Consider the following 22500-nt stretch of genomic DNA (forward strand, 5'->3'; position numbering starts at 1 on the left):
AACTTAACCTTGAGTCACTGCCTCATACTCTGTAGCTCACAATTCTTCACCAATTCCTCCCAAACCTCTCTCCCCCCAAAATGTTCTATCACTCAACCCCCCCTCTCGATTTCTCCAATTTCGCTTTCTCCTTCCATTTTCCTTCCATCCCTCTGCCTGCTTCTTCCTTTATCAGTCCTTCACAGCCGCTGCCTTCAGTTGCTGTGTGACAGTCATCCATGAAGCCTAGAGGTGCAATGTGGAACAGTATACACACTAGTTGTGTATGGTGCCCAGAGAATCAACCTACATCCTCCACTGCCTCAGTACTCCTTGTCAGAGAGGATACATCACCCGGCCCAGAAGAGGTCAATCTGCCAATCAAATGTCAACCTTTGGGGTAACCTAACCTGACCAATCCCTTTATCTGAAGCTAAGAGAAAACAGACCTACTATGTGGCATCCAATGGGGTTCTGGTTATACTGTACATGGATACATGTTTTTGCATGATGGTAGACATGTTGAACTGATTTCTTCAATCAGGCTATTGCTCCTATGGATTTTGAGACATTTGCATTGTTTTGTATTTTTGTGGTAGTCATATAGAAATGACAGCAAGTGAACTGTGCCAGTCAATTTGAGATAGTTTTAGATATAGATACTTCCCCACCACTGTTATATGTGACATGTTCTAGTGTTTTGGACGGCATCCGATGGGATTCAGACTTTTCTTACGAAAAATGTGAATACATTTCCACGTTGTTGAAAATCAATGACACATCACTAGTCAACTAACACTGCTTGTTTTGTGAGCCTGCTAACAATTTAGAGTAGTGTTATAGTTAACTAGGTAACAGTGGAAGTTACTCACCGAATCCATTGCGTTGCAGTATTTTGGATCCAAAGGCATGCATAACATCAAACAATTTCAACTAAAACCATCTCACAAACTCTCTCAATCTTCTAACCTCACTGGGTCACTTCCTTTTCTGAAAAGTATGTAAGTAAGTATATAAGTCTTCTGCAGCTTGAGACTTATATGACTTTTTTATCATGCTGTTGGATTCAGCCAGCAGCAACAGATGGAGTACCAAATGGAGTACCTTAGGAGAGTGAACGTCTTACAGTGGGCGAGATGAGAGGGAGGATTTTTTGGCACATCGTCCTCTTCACTTTTACCAGAAGGTACGGCTGATATTATCTCTGGGAAAGGAAACAAATTGATCATGAAACACGATTACTTATTGAGGTTTTTTTCATTACATATTTATTATCACTAGACATACCAAACGGACATCCACAGGTGTGGATGTGACAGTATAATAAAATAACTCATAACGCCATTATCTGTGAAACACATGCCCTCCTCCTTCCCTGACTCTTCCTAAATGTCTGTTTTTAATATAATAGCATAAATCTGGAAGCATTTTCATGACTACCACAGATCTTTTTGATAGCCGGCATCTCTGAGTCACATGTTATTAACACCTGCTCCCCAAACACCTGCGCTACCACACCATAGCTTTTACCATCGTCATGGTTAATCGAAACTGGTTACAGTTATTAACAATTTCAACCATAATGGGTCGCACATATAAACAGAAAGACAATAACAGTTATTTGCATGATCAAAGTGATTACATGTGAATATAAGTTATAACCCCCACCCAGTGCACACCTAGCCTGCAGAGAAAAGACACTTACCCTTCACCACTGTATGCACAGTGCATTCGGAAAGTATTCAGACCCCTTCACTCCACGTTTTGTTGTGTTATAGACTCAATTTAAAATGGATTCAATTAAACATAATTTGCCATAAATCCACACACAATACCCGAAAACAACAAAGTGAAAATAAGTAGGCACAATAAAAAGTGGAAAAAGTGAAGGGGTCTGAATACTTTCCGAATGCACTGTAGCACTACAGTAGCCTATAGGTATATAGGTATATGTCTATTGGTATATGTCTGATTGATGAGGGCACGATATCCATGTGCAGGGAGATGACAAATTGGCCCTGATTACATCCAGACATCTGGAACACTTTTGTGACTAACTCAATTGTTTGTTATGAGCCAGGACACAAAATCAATGTTTGTTTTGAATGTGGTTTGTATGGTGGAGCATAGAGCTGATGGCTTTGTCTGTGGACTGTGTTCGGCTTTCCTTGTCATACTGGCGCTTCACATTGACCACAGGTTGAGGGTTTTTCTACAGTTACTGGCTATGTACAGTCAACACCAATGATGTCTGTCAATATCGCATATTCTACATGGAAGCTTTTTAAAATACAACATGCGTTGTACAAGTCCTAACTAAACACAACCAATGCATTCTTTTTTGCATGGTATTGATCTAATTCAATGATTACACTATTTCCATGATATCCTTGTAAAATGTACCTATTTTGGGAGGACATTGTAAAGATGATGGATCTAACTCTAACAGATGACTCAGTTCTGAATAGGCTAAAGCTCCATAGTCGCTGAGTGTCCTCCTGCTCACCCCTTTCCTTGAGTGAGAAATGGAGGGTGTTCTTTATTGTCCCATTGAACACATCAGGTCTATTGAGTACAAGCAGTTTCGAGGCGCCAATACCCTTGAGCACGGTAATTAACCTAGCAGAGATGCATCTATATTCACTGATACATATATGAGTGTGCAGTCCTTGCATATCGCCCTCTGGTAGATTGTGTGATAAGCCACTGAGTGGCATGATAATATCCCCATTCATCATTGGAGATATTATATTATATTATTAACCTGAGATGTTAACGGGTGGTTTCAAGATGTAGAAGCCGAGAGGAGTGTCTGTGACACAGTCTGATCATTTGGTCCGCGTGTCGGTAACCAATCAAAATGTTCTGACTTTTCTTTTGAAACACGGAACCACGTTTCAACGTTGTTGAGAATCGCAACACAAACTCGCTAGTCAAGCCAAAATACTATAACACAATGGATTCAGTGAGTAATCCCCACTGCTACCTAGTTAACTGTACACTACTACACTACTTTACATTGTTAGCAGGCTCACACAACAAGCTGTGTTAGTTGACTAGCGCTGTGTCATTGATTTTCAACGCGGAAATGTATTCCCATTTTTTCGAAAGACAAGTCAGGTCATTACATCGGATCCCGACATGAGGACCAAAGCATTAGAATGTGTCAGTATTGCTTTGAGGCATTAAGGTGTAGTTACAAACTGACAGCGACATAGAATCCTAATATTAGATGGTAGGACGTAACCAGGCTATTCTGGTTAATGAGAAAGAGAGATGTGTGTAGGCCACTAGTAACCTTATCAGGAATATGTCAGCCATATCTCAATGCTAGGACAGGATTATGTGGCAAAGTGGAACTGTTCATTTATTAATTAAAGGCATGCTTGCTCTCAGACTCAGCCTTGAAGTAAGGCGAGTTTGAGTTTCTTGTGAATTATCTGAACTTACACAACACCTAGAACGAATACATATGAGAGGTTTCTTTTTACCACACGCATGCCTAAATATAGCCATAATTTCTGACAAAACTCCCTATGAAAATATGTCACGTATAATCCCACAATATCAACTGCTGGCTTTCCCCACTGCCTTTCTGGAGATGGAGTCTAGTCCTGAAAGTGGAGGAAGGAAGATGGGACTTTCTCCAAAATCCTGAGTAGGGTCGATAACACATATTCCTTTGGATGTCATATCTTTACGGGTTTCATTAGGTTTAGTAAAAAGAAAAAGATCACTTCAGGCAATACTGTCCAAATTGATTTTATAGCACATTGACTCAGCTTCTGTAACATCTTCATGTCTTTCATAAAAAATATTGCACCAAGTCCGACTATGTATTATGTTTTATTGATGATGATGGAAGGTAGAATGTCATGGAGCAATGCCATGGAGATTGCCTTCGGCAAAAGACAGTAAGCCAAGCGGTTTAATGTCTTTTATAGCTGTGTTTTCAGAATGCATTTCAATATTCCAATTAGATTATTATTGTTCTCACTGGTACAGTGCCATCCTAAAAGTTCGCTTCAACCCAGTGATCCATGAAAAACCCCAAAGTTAACAATATTGTTAGGACAGGTTTGTAATATAGATCAAACATTGAGCCAAAAGAAAAGTCTGCCTTGTAAGGTGTCTGTCTTGTAAGGTGTCCTTGAGAGCCTTGAAAGGCGCCCATAAATAAAATGTATTATTATTATTATTATTATTATTATTATTATTATTATTATTATTATTAAAAGACAGGACAAAGGGAAGGTTTAGAGCCCAAACAGGAAACCTGTTGGTTGTATGGCCGTCTCAATATTTGCCAAACCTATGAATTTCTCCAGTGTTTGTGCATTATTGTTTTCACATACAATAAAGGTATATGCAGATCAGACTTGCCTTTTTGGATTTGGAATTGTTTGTGGGCCCTTTACTGGTTAATCTGAGGGGTTTATGGTATTGTAACGATCCTGTATGAGGCCCCGTTAACAGCTCCTCCAAGGGAGTTAACTCTCTTGGTATAGTGGTTAGCGCGGCCGTCGGTTATGCGGGAGATCGGGGTTCGATTCCCGCATGGGGCGAGTTACACTACCAAGGACACGTTCGCTACAGTATTCTGATGCTGGTACAGTGTACTGTACGGGCCATCTTGAAAAAGGATATCCCCACGTGAAGCAATCCTACACAAAAGAGTGGGAGTTATGCTGTTAGATATATAATGATAGAACGGTTTGACTGGTCGTTGCGAAACCTGCCCCTCTCCGTCTAAGAGGGTGAAAGTGCCTTTAAATAAAAGGCACATATTTCCTCTGCTACATTTAGCATAATAAACTGCATTACCTCCCATAGTCTACCCTCTAAACCTTGTTACATTGGCTGCCTAAGTATTTTGTGTTTGCAGGGTAGAGACAATTGACCAACGCCAATCCTCCATAACTGCCGTCCGCCTGAGACCATTCCTGCACTCCCCGATGTTGTACCTTGCCTCTGTTATGCAGTCCCACGTGATTGGATTATGGCCTTCCATGATTTATGACAGAACACACCTCTGGCAAGAGTCATTCTACTATGCACGTACACCGCAAGATATAGTGATGCTCAACTGAAAGAGTTGGACAGAGCTACTAAAAGAGAGAATGCAGCAACAATTTTAGCCCAATCTTTTATGCATTTTTGTGACTGCTGTGTGCACATGGTGTACATTACATTAGGGGAACACTGTGTGCAAGTCCTCTTCTTAAACAGACTGGCAGACTGTTGATGTACATGTACTGTACTGTACGCCAAGGAAACACTCGGGAGTGGGAGGTGAGGTATGGGTCAGCTAAGAATGTGGGGGAGGAAATGTTTGTGACCTATAATCCAAACATATCTCCCAGACATCCTCGAAGGGCTTCCTCTGGTGGAACTCGTGACATTAGAATTATAAGGTTCTGTCTCCATTTTTGTCAAAATCTAGTTTTTTTACATAATCTGATCCATTAGGTGTTTATTAATGCCTGTGTGGTGTTATTTTTTAAATGTTGCCATTTTTTACTTAGTAATTCATCAAATACAAAGGTTCCATCTCATAAAACATAATGGAATGTAAAAACTTTGACGCTCAATATCTCTGAACTACCCTAAACGGAGATAGAACCTTATCATTCTAAGCTCACGAACTGTTGGAATTCTTACTCCTTTCCACACCGACACCGAAGACGTTCACAAACGGTGAACGGTACACACACGGTGAACGGTACACACATGTACACCTTCATGCATGCACACTCCCATACCGCTCACGGCCGTTTGCACACTCAGTCATTGCAGCATATCACATCCAATATTCCTGCTCCTGAGAAACCCACTTACAAATTCAATTGTGTAAAGAGTCTCACGCCAATGCTTTTATGGAAATGCATTGATCAAAAATTGTCGGTATATCCACATTGATGAATGCAACAGCTCTGGGTAAACACGTCTGATGAAAGTACCACTTATGAATTCCCCTTTACTTCACCAAATGCATTGATATTTATTGTTGTTATCTATTCCCTAAGAAAAAAGAGGGTATACTAGCTCAAGTGGTTTGCACCCAAAGCGACAATTCCATCTGGGCATCAGAAGGAGATGTGGGCAGGAACCGTCACAGAGAGAGAGGTGTGAAATGACCAGAGTCGACCGCTGCGAGAGGCACTCCTAAAAGTCAGAGCCATAATGTGAACAGATTGCGGTAGGAGGGATGTGTCCCGTTTCTGCGAGTGAATAACACAGGCCAGATGACAGCACTCTGAAACTCAATCAAAGAGGCCATCAAAGGAGATGGAGAGGGGGGGGGGCAGCAAGAGAGTTCCCATTAAACGCAGCTTCATAATAGGCCTACAGTAACGCCATGCAAATGGGAATACTTTTCAAAGTGGGAAACACGCAAAACAACAAGCGCTAAAATAATTTGGCTGGGTTTTAGTCTGTGATGACACTTTTCTTGCTTGGAGAATTCTTGCTTGTAAAATCATCCATTCTCAAAGTAATGTGTCAAATTTCACAAGGTCTTTTGCATGCTATGTGTGCATGCTATCTTTACATGCTATGTGTGTAGGCGTGTGTGTATGTACGTGCATGTGTGCGTGCGTGTTTGTGTGCGTGTGTGTGTGTGTGTGTGTGTGTGTGTGTGTGTGTGTGTGTGTGTGTGTGTGTGTGTGCGCGCGCGATGCATGCGTGCGTGTGTGTGTGTGTGTTTGTCTGTCCCTCACCCCCACTGGCACACATTATGGTCCAATGCCACCTCACCATGCGTGCTGAATATCTAGTACCGCTGCCCTTAGTGCCATCACTGTTGTTCTCTATATGCCAAAGTCAATACCTGCCAGAGTAATAGTAAATGGCAAGATCAGATAATTCAATTGAACCTGGCTGTACATGGCTCCACTGAGCTGGATACAAGGTTATTAGACATTGATTAGCTCTCATGGAAAGGCTATCATGGATTTAGATTAAGGTTAACTACCCAGAGCAGATCCATATTGTTCTGTAGAATAAGACTGCATAGGTGTTGGATATACAAACTCCTCAAAGTGCATGTTATCTGTCCAACATCTGACATCTATTGCACATTATTGCACACTGACATAATTGCACTATTATCACTTCACCTCACTATCACTTTATTGTTACATTTTGTCACTTTTAATGACTTATTATTGACTTGTTGATTGTTGCTGTCTGCTGTTAGTTGAGTGTTTTGTTGAGTGTGAAGATCCCAAAATAGTTGTCAGTTACAACTGTATGCGATATAAGTGACAAAATAACATTTTATTTGATTTGTTAATAGAAATGTGGGCATATTTGTAGATATCATGTAAAGTGTAGATCATATACTGTAAATCCTCACTCAGCAGATTACAATCAAGGAAACTTGACATGGGCTGTCAGCCCCAAAGGAGAAACACAAAACCCCCAAAATACATTAAAGCTTGTGTAAAACATGACGTTGATCAATGTTATCAGTGAAATGTGCACCTATATTATATTCCTCACCTTATCTCCACACAAAGAATAATTCAGTTACAGCTCCTCTTCCACTGCACACACACTGTATTGTAACAAGATTAGAGCCAGCTCCATGGCGATACATATCTCCCCCTTGGTCTCTCACGTTTCTCTTTTAGGAAATAAATAAACAAGGTGAAATAAAGCACTGGCGTTAACAATGGCCTCCGTCTGCACGCGTCTGTATCTTATCTTGTCCACACAATACCACCATCAGACTGTTTAGACTACAGAGAATATTTTCTTTTGATTAAATCCTCAGGTGTCTGGTTGAATTATTTTGTACCACCGTTTAAACCACTTTTCATTGACATTTCAACAGAATACAGCTAAATGTTTATAAAATGCATATTTTGTCATGAAGCCTGTTTGTTCATAGACTATGAAGCCTGGGTCTGGTTAAAAAGTCCAGTACAGATTGTAAGCTTTCAAATGATGTGTCATACATTGAAATCTGAAAATAGTTGCAGAAGATATACGCTTATTTGATTGTTGGTCCACCTCAAACCAAATAGCGGAGAAATGTGCTTCCTCTGAATCAAAACAAAGGCAAAACAGCTGCTAATAGCTAGCACTAAAAAGGAACATCGCTGCGAACATCTAACTGCATGTTTAGCACATCACAACATGCTGATAGAACATCAACATGCTAAAAACACACAACTACGCACAATTATTTTTCTGGTGTCTAAATCTATACTCATATTTTGCAGAAATATAGTCTGCTCTAGACAGCTCCTATCATAGAATATCAGTTCACTGCCATGCCAATTTAGGCTTGGTGTGTGTATGTCATGTGTGTTGACAGTATTTTATGTTTCTACTCTATTGAATTTATATTGGTCAAGCATTCCTACAAGGGCTGTCCCAAGCATGGCTTCCTTGTGCTCATCTGATGTTTCACAGCCCAACGCTCAAATTCATTTTTAGGAACACACACGCACACACACACACACACACACACACACACACACACACACACACACACACACAACCACACACACACACACACACACACATACACACACACACACACACACACACACACACACACTGACATATGCATGGTAAACACTTTGATGCCAAAACACTTGTTCTGGCACCAGGCAGTTTTGTCAGTGAGTCAGGGTCATTAAGGAAAGGGCGCACTTCCTGTGATGGGGGCTGCTGGGAAGAGAAGTGACACGTGTTCAGACTCTGTTTGGAAGGTGGTGCCAGATCTCCCTCTGTCCCCGAGATCACACACACCCTCACCATGACAACCTTCTCTCTCTGTTACCAACCTGGGAGGGCGTAAACTACAGGGTCAGTCATACATGTGATCACTCGTTGCTACTGTAAATGAGGGCAACCTCAGTAACTTACGAGTTTAAATAAAGGTTTGAATATGCAACAGTAAACACCTACAGGGTCAGTCATACATGTGATATGCAAAGTAATCAACTACAGGGTCAGTCATACATGTGATATGCAAAGTAAACAACAGACAGGGTCAGTCATACATGTGATATGCAAAGTAAACAACAGACAGGGTCAGTCATACATGTGATATGCAAAGTAAACAACAGACAGGGTCAGTCATACATGTGATATGCAACAGTACACTTCCCTGGCTGGGACACCATGATGAATACAGATATGGTTATGCCTGAGGCACCAGTGAGTTCTCCAAACACACTGAACCTCCCTTCTTCCACTTTTCTTTCTCCAAAAAGTGTCTAATGTTGCCTATAGAACATTAACGCTATTATAATGATCATATAAGCAGTACGACTCAGACTCTGTACTATGTTGAAATGTTCCTACTCATTCTGTGTCTATGGAAGGAGAGAGGTGTCATTCAATGCTCTTATTGTTGTCATAGTTGAAGTCTTCACTCTTTGCTCATCACACAGGTCGGACATGATAAAACACCATCATCTAGTGCAGCAGATCGGTTATGGCTAGCGATTTATTTCCACTGGCGCGTGTGAGACTCTTTCAGATGAATGGTGCAGATTTCTGAACTGCAAACATTAAACCCTGACTGGTGAATTATAGATCAGTCTGCAAACGCACGGATCAGCGCTTTCCTTTCCCCTGCTAAAGCGTTCTCCTTCCCCACAACATTTAAGAAAGATTACACTAATAATGATTAATATATTGGCTGCAATAAAAACACTGTGATATATACTATTCATATTTCCTCCAGTTTTGGTTCTGTACAGTATACTTCTGTGGTTGTCACAGTATGATGTTATTGGCTCATTTTGGAATGTTTACAAGGCAATAATCAACACTACATCCTTGTATGCATGACTTCATAAACTTTGAACATATGCAGTATTATCTTGTTTGGATTGTAATGGGGGTCCTCTCACATCGGGCCAAAAGTGGACATATCTAATAGATCACAAGCCCAGAGTAACCACAGCAGAAGATTAGTAAGTACTTAATAAAGCTGAGAAAGCAGACGTTATGACCGAAATCCCAATCTGAAATGTCAACAGGAAGCAGAGAAAGTCTCATTTATGCAGTAACATGTTCATTTTGTCATCGAGCTATAAACACATTTGAGACGGCAGTCGTCCTCTATTTTGTATCCTTTTTTTTTACAGACTTCTGAAGGTTCCAATGAAAACCGTCTTGGTCATACTGACAGACTTCACAGGTGCCAGTAAAAACAGCACCACGGCGGTCGCCCTACTTCCCATGTAGGTGTGGAGCAGCATGGAACGGGGGGGAAAGAAAGTGTTGCTGCATCTTAATTATGTTTGCCGTCGTGTCACAGTACGGGGGGGTCCGACGTGACAGATGTGTCGTCCCTCTGACACCTGGCACCTGTTCCTCTGGGAGGATGTCACTTAGCAAGACCTGCAGGTTCTACCTTTACCCCAGCAAGGTGTGCACTTTGAACCCCGTCTCATCTGTGAAATGTGTGGCCCAGGGATGGGTTAAGCTCCAACTAAAGTGACTTTAGAATTGCTCCCCCCCCCCCCCCCCCTCCCTGCCCTGCTTGCCTCTCTCTCTCTCCCCCCCCACACACACACACAAATACATCCACATACACACATCTCATCACAGATGGCAGAGGCCCCATCGCTTCCACAAACTCTAGCTGGTTTCTTGGAGGGCTGGCTTGTGTAAATCCGAGTGCATGGTTAAGCTTATTATGTAAATACCCAGTCTGTTCACAGTGCTGGGAACGTGTGGGCTATAATAAGGTTATTTTTATATCAAACACCACCGCTACCCATTTTCTTCTGTCTGTCCAGCCAAGCTGAAATAAGCCAGCAATCCTCTCAATTAATTCACTCATGGTTAGTTCATTACCGCAGTGCCTTATGCCTCGTGTCAAACTTCATAGGACGGAGCCCAGGATCACACAGCTGTTGGATGTTATCCTTTGTATGAAGTGTCTGTGGTTGACTGACAATCGACTGACCATCGAACATTGAGGAAGATACAGAGAGGTGAGCTGCCAGAGTGAACGAGAGTGAGTGGGTAAGAAAGGCAAGGAAAAAAGAAGGGAAAAAGGGATGGTTTCAACTTCACTTTCACTTCAACTACTTGACCCGAGCGAAATGTGCTTCACCGACATACTCTGCAGCAGGCTTCTCTTCGTCTTTTTTTTTCATTTCATTCCTGGCCTCCGAAGGAGAGGAAGCAGACTGGAGGCTTTGGAGCCGAGCTGCCAGGGTAACCGGTCCAGGCCGGCTGAATGGGAACAGATGCAGTTATTACATGGAGAGTCATATTTGGAGAGAGAGTTTTGTGAGGTCCTGGCAAAGACAGCATGGTGGGAGGAACAGTGTGCTGGGGTTAGTGGTGGAGCCTGGCAGGGGAGAGCCTCCACTCAACACTACAGAGAAAGGAAATAATCAAGAGGAAGTGAGAGAGAGGGAGAAAGAGAGAGAGAGACAGAGAGAGAGAGAGAGAGAGAGAGAGAGAGGGGGGGGGAGACAGAGAGAGAGAGAGAGAGAGAGAGAGAGAGAGAGAGCAAAAGTGCCTGTGGTGGTGCAGATGGCTGGTAAAATGACTGGTGCTCTAGTTGTAGGAATACAGCATCATCTGTCGTCTGTGAGAGACCTGCCATGTCGCACCTGTTCTACTCTCTTTACAAGACCACCTGATAAATATTGTATAAGAGACTGATGGCTGATTAGATGCATGCAGAGTAAATGGTAAATGCACATTGGGTGAGTGCAAAGTCGGTACACAGTACCAGTGCAGTTCACCAGTGAGTCCTAATTCGTATACATTCTACTGTATTTGCAGTGCATGCTCTGGATGTCTGCATACTTAAATGAAGGGCACTTTGTATTGCAATTCTCATGGCAATCCTACATCTTACATTGACACCTGTACATCAGTAGCATGGCAGGCAGCTGATTAAAGCAACATGTGGGCATGCCTTCCTCCGACCTTCATCATAGCCAGTTTCCCTCTCATCAAACAAACATGTTGGCATTTCTTTACTTTTTTTTGTGATCAATTTTGTATTATTATTTCAGGGAGTAAAACAAGGGAGTGGTAACATACAAATAAACAAAGGAGAAAATAGAATAACAAAAATATGGTTTATAAATACAAAATTCCCATAAACCTTTCACCCCCCCCTCCCCTTCCCAATCTCCCTTTACCCCAATAGTCCCCCACCTCCCCCTCCCCCCTCCCCCTCCCCCCTCCTCCTCCATGTTGGCATTTCCAATTTACAAGTCGTATTTACAAGTCGTATTTACAAGTCATGCCAGTAGTAGTGTAACATAATCAATTTCAATTGGTCTTTTCACAAGGGTACGACAACTACACGTTCATGAGGATGACATGTGACATGTCTGAACACTGTGAAAACAATCCCAAATAGAAAAGGCTCGTATAATACCATTTTATTTGTATTGCACCTTGTTTTTAGTGTATTTTATCTATTTTATATGTTTGTTTTTTATCTGTATTTAATCTCTTTGATCTTGTTTTTCTCTTTATCTTTTATCTGCTAAGCACTTTGGGCAGCTGTTTGTCGTTACTTACTTACTTACTTACCATAAGGCAAGCCACTTTCCTACAGTATGGTGTGATCGTGTGTCTCCTCTTTTCTCATGTCCACAATAACAGTGAACAAGCAGTGGAACATTCACAACTACAACTTAATTTCACTGTGCTTTCTTCTACGACTGACACACACACATTACAGGCTAACTGATCGCTTTGGATTCAGCATAGTTAGCGTTAGCATGGTTAGTCGATCTGAGACCAGTGATAAAGAGGATGGATATACAGAGCATAATGCAGGAGTCTGTGAGAGGTTCAGATTGAGTCCATTGCCCATTTAGTGCCTTCTATGAGACCCCTGGGGGGGCCGTGTCAATTGAAGCCTCATCAACAGGGCTAATGGTGGCGCCCCCCCCCCGCCCCCCCAGCCCCTCGCTCTGGGTGTTACTTTCCCATCACATTTGAAAAATAATTGATTATTGGAGAAGATTACAGAGAGAGGGGCTTTTCCATCTGATCTGTGAGAAAGGAGCGGGCGTTGGGCGGGCGTATGTCAAATTCAAGTTAAATGTTTCCATAGAATACAGTATGTGGTATAAGACATTAATCAGAGAACACCAATGCACTTATGTCAACTACTAAATTATGCAGGGAGAGAAGGCACTTGGAGGCAAGGTTTGACTTATAGTAAGATATTGGTGCTTTTCATTGCCCTCTGGTGGTACTTTGGATACCAAAGCTATGGTTTTATGTGTCTCTCAGCTCTCATCATCGTCACTGACAATATATCAGATTATTATAAAAGGAGTATAGGCTACTGTATTAAACAGAATGATTGTCTTTGACCTACAGTGGACATATAACCTCTAATACACAAGGACAAATGTTACACTTTACATTAAGTTTTTCCTGGTGTAGTTGCTCTGTAATGACTCCAGTAAATTAAAGATTTGTATGAGGCCTGTGTTATTTCACAAGTGTAATAAGGACTCATGCTATGCGAGTCCTCATCATCATCATCATCTTCATCATCATCATCATCATCATCATCATCATCACCACCACCATACTGTAATAAGCAGCAGCTGCAATGCAATTGTTGATGTTGTTATTTGGTATTATTCAAGCGTGTTTGCTATTTAAACCACTGTCCAGCGGGCATAATATATTGCGAACATATTATAACTTCAAGAATCAAGATTCCGTGACGCTGAGCCATGAATGGTCCAAAAAGGGAGTGATATAATATGCGGCTCTGACGAGTGTTCGTAAGGAGCGCATGCGCAGTCAGGGGAAGGAGGTCTGGTTGAAAAACTCGCAGCTCTGCCGCGCAGCGCAGGAACTGAGCTAAATGTGTCTGACAACAGCATTAGATGTACAGCCACTAAGGAGAACTGAAGCAGTGGACAAAAGAAAAGAGAATTGCCGACAACAATTGCGAATGATCGTCTTCTCCGGATAACTTAAAAAAAAAGCCTCAACGAAGCGGCGAATTCTTTCCTTTGGGCATGCGAGAGAGATACCATCACCCATGTTCCTCCTGACCGCCTGAGACGCCGGGAATTATTACTCCTTGTCCGTTTGTTTTTTTATTGACAATTAATAAAAACAAGCCGAAACAATAAAAAGGGGGTCACTATGATTTTATTAGCAATCCATACTAGGAGACGTTTGCATAGCTTTTGTTTAGGGACTTGGTGCTTGCAATTCTTTCTGTGGATTTTCTGTGGCGTGAACGGAGAGGAGCAGCCGTTCAGCGTAGAGGTAAGGATGGGGGGACTGGTTATTAATATTATGGCCATTCATGGTTTCAATAAAGCGAGGAAAAGTATTGTTTTTATTGGTCATTATTATTATTAATAATGATGAGAAAAAAAAAGATGTTCAAAATGGTCATAGGCAAAACGTCCTGTGTTAATAAGGACCGCTATGGGAGACATAACGGTTCCTGAAGTTGAATTTCGCTGGAACAGCGGACCTCATTGTGAGTGTTAACGAGGTGCGAACTGATAGTAAACCGTTCCCATCCACCTACCCCACTATTTGTGACTTTTCCAGGGAGTATGCATTTAAAGCACGTCTCTATTATTTCAATTATTGATTAGAATTAATAGAATTAATAGGCTAATAATGCCACTTTCCTTTCAACATGTTAATGCTATTGCCACGCTCTGATAGGCTAATATCTGAATCATATTTTATTTTTAAAATCAGTTTAATTTAATTTAATTGTTCTATTTAGGCGACACATGCCACTTTTACCACTGTGACCACTGTGATTAGCAACAATTAGGTAACACAATTGTCTCTTTTCTGTGGAAATATGGTTCAACTAGCCTTTAACATGTCACAAGGAGTTAGACACATTTGTATAAAAAAAAGAAGGAAAAAAAAGAGATGAGATTAAATAAATAAATAAATAACGCTCAAATAGCCCGCCCTCTGAGTCCAAATCTATCGATCTATCAGCCCAGGGCTGTACTTGTTGCCAATTAGTTTTTTTTGTTTAAGTGGGCGTGGTCAAAACATAAAGTTTATGCCAACGGCAGGCCTCGAGCCTAGACGGATTTATGCAATGGGGAAATTGCCCTACAGTCCGGCGATAAATGCATAGCGACAGAGCACGTATCTCTGTAATATCACTGAAAGGGGAATGATCATTTCCAGTCGTTTAGCATGTTAACACTGCTAACAGAGGCCTTATATCCACATGATTTGCAGCTTGGCATGCCATATCAAAACCTCAAAAAGACTCTGAAGATTTAGAACAGATGCTCCAGGTTATGCAGTTAAAATGTCAAAGCTCACATGACAGGAGGCCCTCCTCCCCCCACCCGAGGTCTTTGGTGTATGGTCAAAAGCTTAGCTGGGAGCCTGAAACTCAAGACCTTTGATCATTGTGATACAGGCTCAGATATCCGGTCCTGAAGCATATTGCAATGCAAATACATTTTTGCTTTTTGTCTCTCTCTTTGAGGTGGTTTGCTTTTTGAGGTTCTTATCAGTAGAAAGACTCGTTTTAGAAGTGCAGATAAACATGGTTATCGCATGAGAGGGGAATGCTTTTTTAGTGCACTGCAAAATCGACATTATTCTGACCTTACAAGCCCTATCTATCACTAGTCATTTTGGGAAATGATGTGCCGTGCTGTCCGCTAATAGATTTATTTGACAGGAAGAATATACATTAATCAATGATGTTAAAGCCTGCTGCTCCATTGAAAACGCCCAGCACAACCAACACACAGCTGAATGAGCTCACACAGAGTTCCCAAACTGATGAGAGACAGTGGTAGGGAACAGAGGGACTCAGTGATTCATGTTCGTACAGTAAATCCCAATGATACTAAAAATGGTCGTTGGCTTTGAGTGCCGTGGTGAATCGATGTGGTTTGGCCTCATACAGGGTGGGTCTGGCCTTCTCTCTCTCTCTCACTCTCTCTCTCTCTCTCTCTCTCTCTCTCTCTCTCTCTCTCTCTCTCTCTCTTACACTCAAACACACACACACACACACACACACACACACACACACACACACACAGGTCACAGAGGGCAATAAAAGAGAGGATGAATGTGTATCCTGGTCTTAGTCAAATGACAGGTGTGGTTTCTGGTGGGAGGTTGCCATAAACCTGGTCTGTAATTGGTGGTGAGACTGTGGTCAAGAGAGATCCTCACTCTGATTGGGGGAGAGTTTAATGGGCGTAAAGTTCTGTGACTAGGTCGGCTGAGTTTCCCATCGTCTATGTCACTAGAGTGGCCTGAACTTGACTCCTTTTGCACAGTGTCTTTGGTATTCTGTGTGGAGCATTTTTGACCATTTCATCTCTTTTGTCTACCTCACTGTCAGCTAAAAAGTAATTTCCCCCAGATTAAGGCAGCCTCTCTCATAATGCTACAGCCACATATCATTTCATTCATGGTCATGCTCTCTCTTAAGAGAGAAGGCATGAACTACTTTGCCAATAAGAAGGGGTTGGTTATTGTTAGGCAAGAAAGCAAGGCAACAAGACAAAGTCATTATTAAGATACTAATGGGTTTGTAAACTGATTTTCCTTTCTGTTTCTGGGCAACTGAAATATAGTGTTGTTGCCCAACATTGCATGGGAAATCCTTGCTCTTTATCTCAGTGGTTGTGTGTGTATGTTGTGACAATCAAACAAACACCCATGTCATTGTGGAGTCACCTTGATTTGTACATCACTCTTTACCATAACTGTTGTTTAATGTCATTCTTTTTCTCTATGGAGGAAATTGAGAAAACAAATATCAGACGTTGTGGATACCATGCATTTAGCCAGTTGTTGGCTACTCTCATAACAGTTAATTGTCTTTGTGTTATGTAATACACCAAGTTGAATGCAGTTGCATCAAATGTGCACCTTTTCACTCAACATTCATTCATCCGTAGGCACACAGCGGTACTCCACACTTTAACAGCCCTGCACTGGGGCAACATATAACCTTGTGAGCCTTTTTATTCCCTTTTGAAGCATGTACGCATTCATTATCGTTAGTCTATAGAGCAGGTGCAACATTCTGCAATGAGTCATAAAGTGGTTGATTCTCTCCAGGACCTTCTACTGTACCGAGAAAATCCCTTCAGAGAATACACACACTCACAAATGCTTAAATACGGGAATTAGATCAAACCCATTTTGACCCTGCTCTGTCACTGTGATGTCAGCAACAATAACTGGAAGACATCGCTAGTCAGAAACAATCAGTCGTATGGATAACGAATCGAGTCGTACGCCAAATGCTTTGCATAGCTACGCTGTTGAGAGTGCTCACAAGGCGCTAGTGTAACTACACACAGACCTCATTTCAAACACCACTCATGTTACCCCGTTGGCATGCCCGGTCTCGGACTGCCTAACTGAATAATTGAAAGTGGGTGGTGTGTGCTGCTACCCAGGTCCAGCAACGCTGCTGACTCTCTAGTGGGACCTAGGCCAATGCTGAGGACTGTGTTAATGGCTCTGAATGGTCAGAGAGGCTGCTGTGTTTATTTGCCCAGACTCCCACCACTTCTCACTTTTGTTTATGCGACACAATGGCTACAATGTCCTCGTTGCCCTCGACTGCTATGGGCTCTGATAAACAGTAGGGGTTGGCAGAAGAGGAAGTGGTGTGGTGGTTCCCCATTGGCTGTCCACTGAGAAACGATGGGGCTGTGTGTTGGATATCTATATAAGTTCGATAGATACTTCACTGCTCACTTAATGAGTTGCACTTGGTTATGAATCTGTTATTTAACGGGGGGAGGGGGGGGGGGGGGTTGTTTGTAAGTGGGTGTTTTGTTCTACAGTATGGGCTACTCAATGGTTTCTTTGTCTGTTTGTGAGCTTGTGTATGTATGTGCCTCGTCCTTACTACTGAAACAGCAGTGTTTCCACATTCGGAGCAAAGGCAGGATCCTTGCTGACTAGTGTTGTTACACACGCACATGCACACACACATACACGCACACACACACACACACACACATACACGCACACACACACACGCACACACACACACACACACACACACACACATACACGCACACACACACAGCTCTCCTGACGTAATTTGGCTTTTGTGGGAGAACAGATTTCTGCGCCACTGGGGTGTCTGTGTCAGTCTTGACTGCGGAGGGCAATCAAAGGGTTATGTCCTCTGTGAGATTCACTACACGTCTCTGCTGTGATTAGAATATCAAATAACTTCCATTTTTAAATCGGCATTTAAATCTGCAGAACTACCAGAGCATCTCACTTGACGAAACCAACCAAAAAAACAGTCATCAAAGAACGATTCCAAATCACCTTCTTAAAACGGGTTACGAGGCTACGAGAGATGAGAGTATAGTCATTACGATGATTCCGAATTTCCCGAATTCTGATCAGAATGATGATCAGATTGTGACATTCTTGGTGACATTCTTTGACATTTGTACTAATAGGGCTACAGAGACTCTGAACACAGTGTGTGCAGAGGGTGGTTGGCGGGGCAGGCTTTGTTGCCTTGGCGACCCTGGCACTCATGTCAGCCGTTCGGTGTGTGTCCTACTGAATTATTCAACGTGGCTGAGACGAGAGGGAAGAAACGGAGCCGAGAGGTGACGTAAGCTATCCCATGAGGCGGGTGTCATGTTCTGACATGTCATTTGTTAGGAGGGACCTTTACGACTCCCAGTGGCCTGGGAATATCTGTGACTTTTGGTTTACCATCTAAAGTGAGTCCCACGCACCCCATGCACTAAAACATGCATGGGTTCACAGTTACACCCTCAAGCTCACACACTCTCTTTCTCGTACAGAAACACACCAGTTGTTACAAGTAGGCTACTGTAAGCACACTCACAAGTATTCACAGATAACATTCATCAGCTTTTGTCACAGTCTCCGACATCGAAACTAATTGTGCTTTCCCATATTCATCCTCAATCGACCAAGTTACTTGAGGTACCAGCTTATGTTTAAGCATTATGGAACGAGAAGCCGTGGTATACCGTGGATATCGGCACAGCTAGCGGGGTGGTTAGGCACGACATGAAGCGGAGTGCCGTTACACCCCCTAGCTGTGCCGATATCCACGATATACCACGGCTTCTCGTTCCATAACGCTTTTATACAACGCTTACCACATTTATCTATCAATATTTCACAGAAGAAAGACAAGACAAACTTTTAATTGATGTATGCTAAGCAACGGTAAGAATGTAACTTTGATAACGGTAATATATACAAACGCGGAGTAATATGAAAAAATTTGTCAACATTCCATTTAGCCGTGCGTACATCATGGATATCGGCACGGCTGGAACACTGACCAATAGAGACAATGGACCGGATCTATCCGTCGTATAATCGTGAGCTTAGAATTATAATCTCCGTTTAGGGCAGTTCAGAGATATTGAGCGTCAAAGTTTTTACATTCCATTATGTTTTGTGAGATGGAACCTTTGTCTTTTATGAATTACTAACTAAATTTTTTTTTTTAAAATAACACCACACAGGCATTAATAAACACCTAATGGATCAGATTATGTAAAAAAAACTCAATTTGGACAAAAATGAAGATAGAACCTTATAATTCTAACGTCACGTAATGCTGAGTGATCGGTGACCGATCATGGCGGCAACCGCCATGTGCAATGTCGTTGTTGACAACAAGCATCTCTGTCAGAACGTTGCTATGGCTACACACCCGCTTGAAGTGTGCCTCATCCCTAATGAAGTATTCACACTGCCTTTAAGGTTGGGCTTTGATGTCTCTGCTAGGCTAATTAGCTCCCTGTCTGCTCGTTAGCTAACGATCCGCTCTACAGTTTGGGCAGGCAGGAGGAGTTCACGAGAGTTCACCGTCGTTGGATGGACCTTGGGAGAAGTCACTGAGTTAAAGTTGCTCCTGTTTTGTCATAATGATGTGTCAGTGTGTATGTGTGCTGTCATTGGCTATTATTGATTATTAAGGACCTCAAAATCTGAAGGGACCAATGAAGTCTGTTTCTTTCTTTCTTCTGCCAAGAGTTTCCTATTCCAATTCTATTGAGCACCATTGTATACAAGCTTGTTCATGATCAAGTTGGAGAGAGAGAGGACAGAGGGAGAAAATCCAAATGTATTGAACAAGGAGGCGGTCTGGCATGAAAATCCACTGCATCTGCTTCAGCCCAGAACCCTTACATAGGCAGAACACACGGAGCAATAGATCAAGAGGAACATTAATGAATCAATGCGAACATCTTCAGAGAACTTCGGCAAAACATACGACTCATCTCTTTCTCTCTCTCTCACTCACTCTCTTTCTCTCTCTCTCTCTCTCTCTCTCTCTCTCTCTCTCTCTCTCTCTCTCTCTCTCTCTCTCTCTCTCTCTCTCTCTCTCTCTCTCTCTCTCTCTCTCTCTCTCTCTCTCTCTCTCTTTCTCTCTCTTTCTCTCTCTCTCTCTCTCACTCACTCACTCTCTCTCTCTCTCTCTCTCATCCTTCCTCCATCAAGGATTGATTAAAAGAATTCAAGTAATGTTATTAACCAACATGACCGTTGTCATACAAGTGAAACGATTAATTAAAATCGTTTAAATCTGAATTTAAGCAGATGAGAGCATCGGGGGGGTGGGGTGGGGCATTCTCAATGTGGCTGGGATGAATAGACTGCCATAAGTCACTGGCCGATAGCAAATAGCTGACTGAACTAGAGTACAACGGAACACAAACGGACTAACAGAGGTCTCCTATACTGTATATTCAGCAGTACAGTTGTGTGATTGTGAGCCTTGCCGTCCCACAGAGAGATGGGGAAACCACTACAGATAAAGATTAATACATTAGACTTATATAGCGCTTTTCTAGACACTCAAAGACGCTTTACAAATTGAAAAGATCGAGTAGTAATAATAATAAACAAAAAGGTAAATAGAAGAAAGTATAGGGGCCTAATTAAGGTAGTGCTGGGGACACATGGGAAGGGGAGGGGGAGAGGGTTAAAGGTTAAATGGTGAAGGCGAGCTTGAAGAGGTGGGTTTTGAGGGCCTGTTTAAATGTTGGGAGGGTGTTGGCCTGTCTGATGTGGTGGGGGAGGGCGTTCCAGAGGGACGGGGCTGCGGCTGAAAAGGCCCTATCACCCCAGGTCCGGAGCTTGGTCCTGGTGGTCTTGAGGGTGGTTTGGTCGTCAGACCTGAGGCAACGGGAGGGGGTGTGGAGGGGGACGAGGTCGGCAAGGTAGGAGGGGGGGGGGTGGGGGGCTATGTCTAGATAACACATGTGGTGGCCTGACAATAATTACAGATTCTCATGCACAGGTTTTACTGACAAGGGGTAAGTAAAAAAAGGGGGTACAATGTCAAAAACCCATTTGAGTGCAATTTAAAGTTACTAAAACATTATATGTAACTAAACTATGTATGTATAAAGTATTTGTGTCGTTTAGCTGCACAGTAATTGCTTTGATTATCATAATCATGAGGTCCAGTTTTCTAAAATACCAATGCAGCTTTCTGGAATAATCGTGTATGTTGCACAACTCTGAACCAAGAGTTTTACACCGGGGACCCTAGATGCCTTCCACACAGAACGGTACCACTCCAAACCCAACAGATGTTTGTTGTTGTGGTTTATTTAGCTCTACATTTACATAATACTCCTTCACACGTAACACATCTTTCTGTAATAGCAAACGGAAAAGAGATACAAGATAGGAAATCTGTTTCAACTTCAAATGAGACTGCTTTTAACTTATCTGATGTAGCATCAACATTGAAGATATCATTTTCTCCTCTGGCAAAAATGATCCCTAGCTTCACAGAAAACAACTTGATAGCAGTTGCCTTTTTGTTTACCTAAACCTTGTGATATGACTAAATGGTGTCTTTTTCATCATCATTTCTGTTATTCCCCCAAAACGCATCAGAAAAGTGCCAGAGCAGCACTTTCTACACACACTCTACTACAATAATAGCTTACTGTATCTTAGGGTCGGCAGGTCTCTCATGTGTAAGGATTATTCTCATCACATGAGTGTTTGATCTGATTGCAAAGTGTGCGTACAAGCTGAAGGTCGCGGCTGTTCTAGTTTCTGAGTAGCAAGCAATTACTGATGCAACGCCGTCTCCTAGCATCAAACGATACGAACACACAAGGCTACACAGCACATACACATCCGCACGTCACTATAGCATGAAATCTGCACGCTTCAACAAAGCCCTATAAAAAAGATTGAAACGTTTTAAAAAACACTGCGCCGCTCACTACCTTATCCTGATGTGATTTGAAAATGTAAGGATACTGGGTGGTAGAACGCACATATCTAGGAAAGGTCATGAAAAAAAGGGTACTCACAGGGGTCAAATGACCCCTCATGGCTGATTAAGTGGTACAGTGGGAAGGTTGGGTAAGTTGTCAGGGGGAGGCATTAGCAAAAACTACAAACACTTTAGTCAAAACGGTCACCAAAGCCAACTCAAACCCTCGACATTCGGGTCGCACATCCTTGGTTTTACCTTCTCCCCCTTCGTTGATATGCGCACAGTACAGCTTGCTTTCTTTTGTC

At 42.3% G+C, this 22500-nt stretch overlaps 1 protein-coding gene across 1 annotated transcript in view; it reads left to right on the forward strand.

The window, feature by feature from the left end:
- Positions 1 to 14103: 14103 nt before the first annotated feature.
- Positions 14104 to 22500, forward strand: part of mmp16a (matrix metallopeptidase 16a (membrane-inserted)) — a gene marked incomplete at both ends in the record, with an annotated part of 69513 nt that continues 61116 nt past the window's right edge. Inside the window, one exon of the mRNA XM_080544257.1 lies at positions 14104 to 14229. Coding sequence (XP_080400383.1) covers positions 14104 to 14229 — 126 coding nt within the window. The remainder of the gene's footprint in view (positions 14230 to 22500) is intronic.

The sequence above is a fragment of the Nansenia antarctica genome, assembly GCF_963989245.1.
Source record: "Nansenia antarctica genome assembly, chromosome: 13".
In the NCBI taxonomy this organism is placed as follows: Eukaryota; Metazoa; Chordata; class Actinopteri; order Argentiniformes; family Microstomatidae; genus Nansenia; species Nansenia antarctica.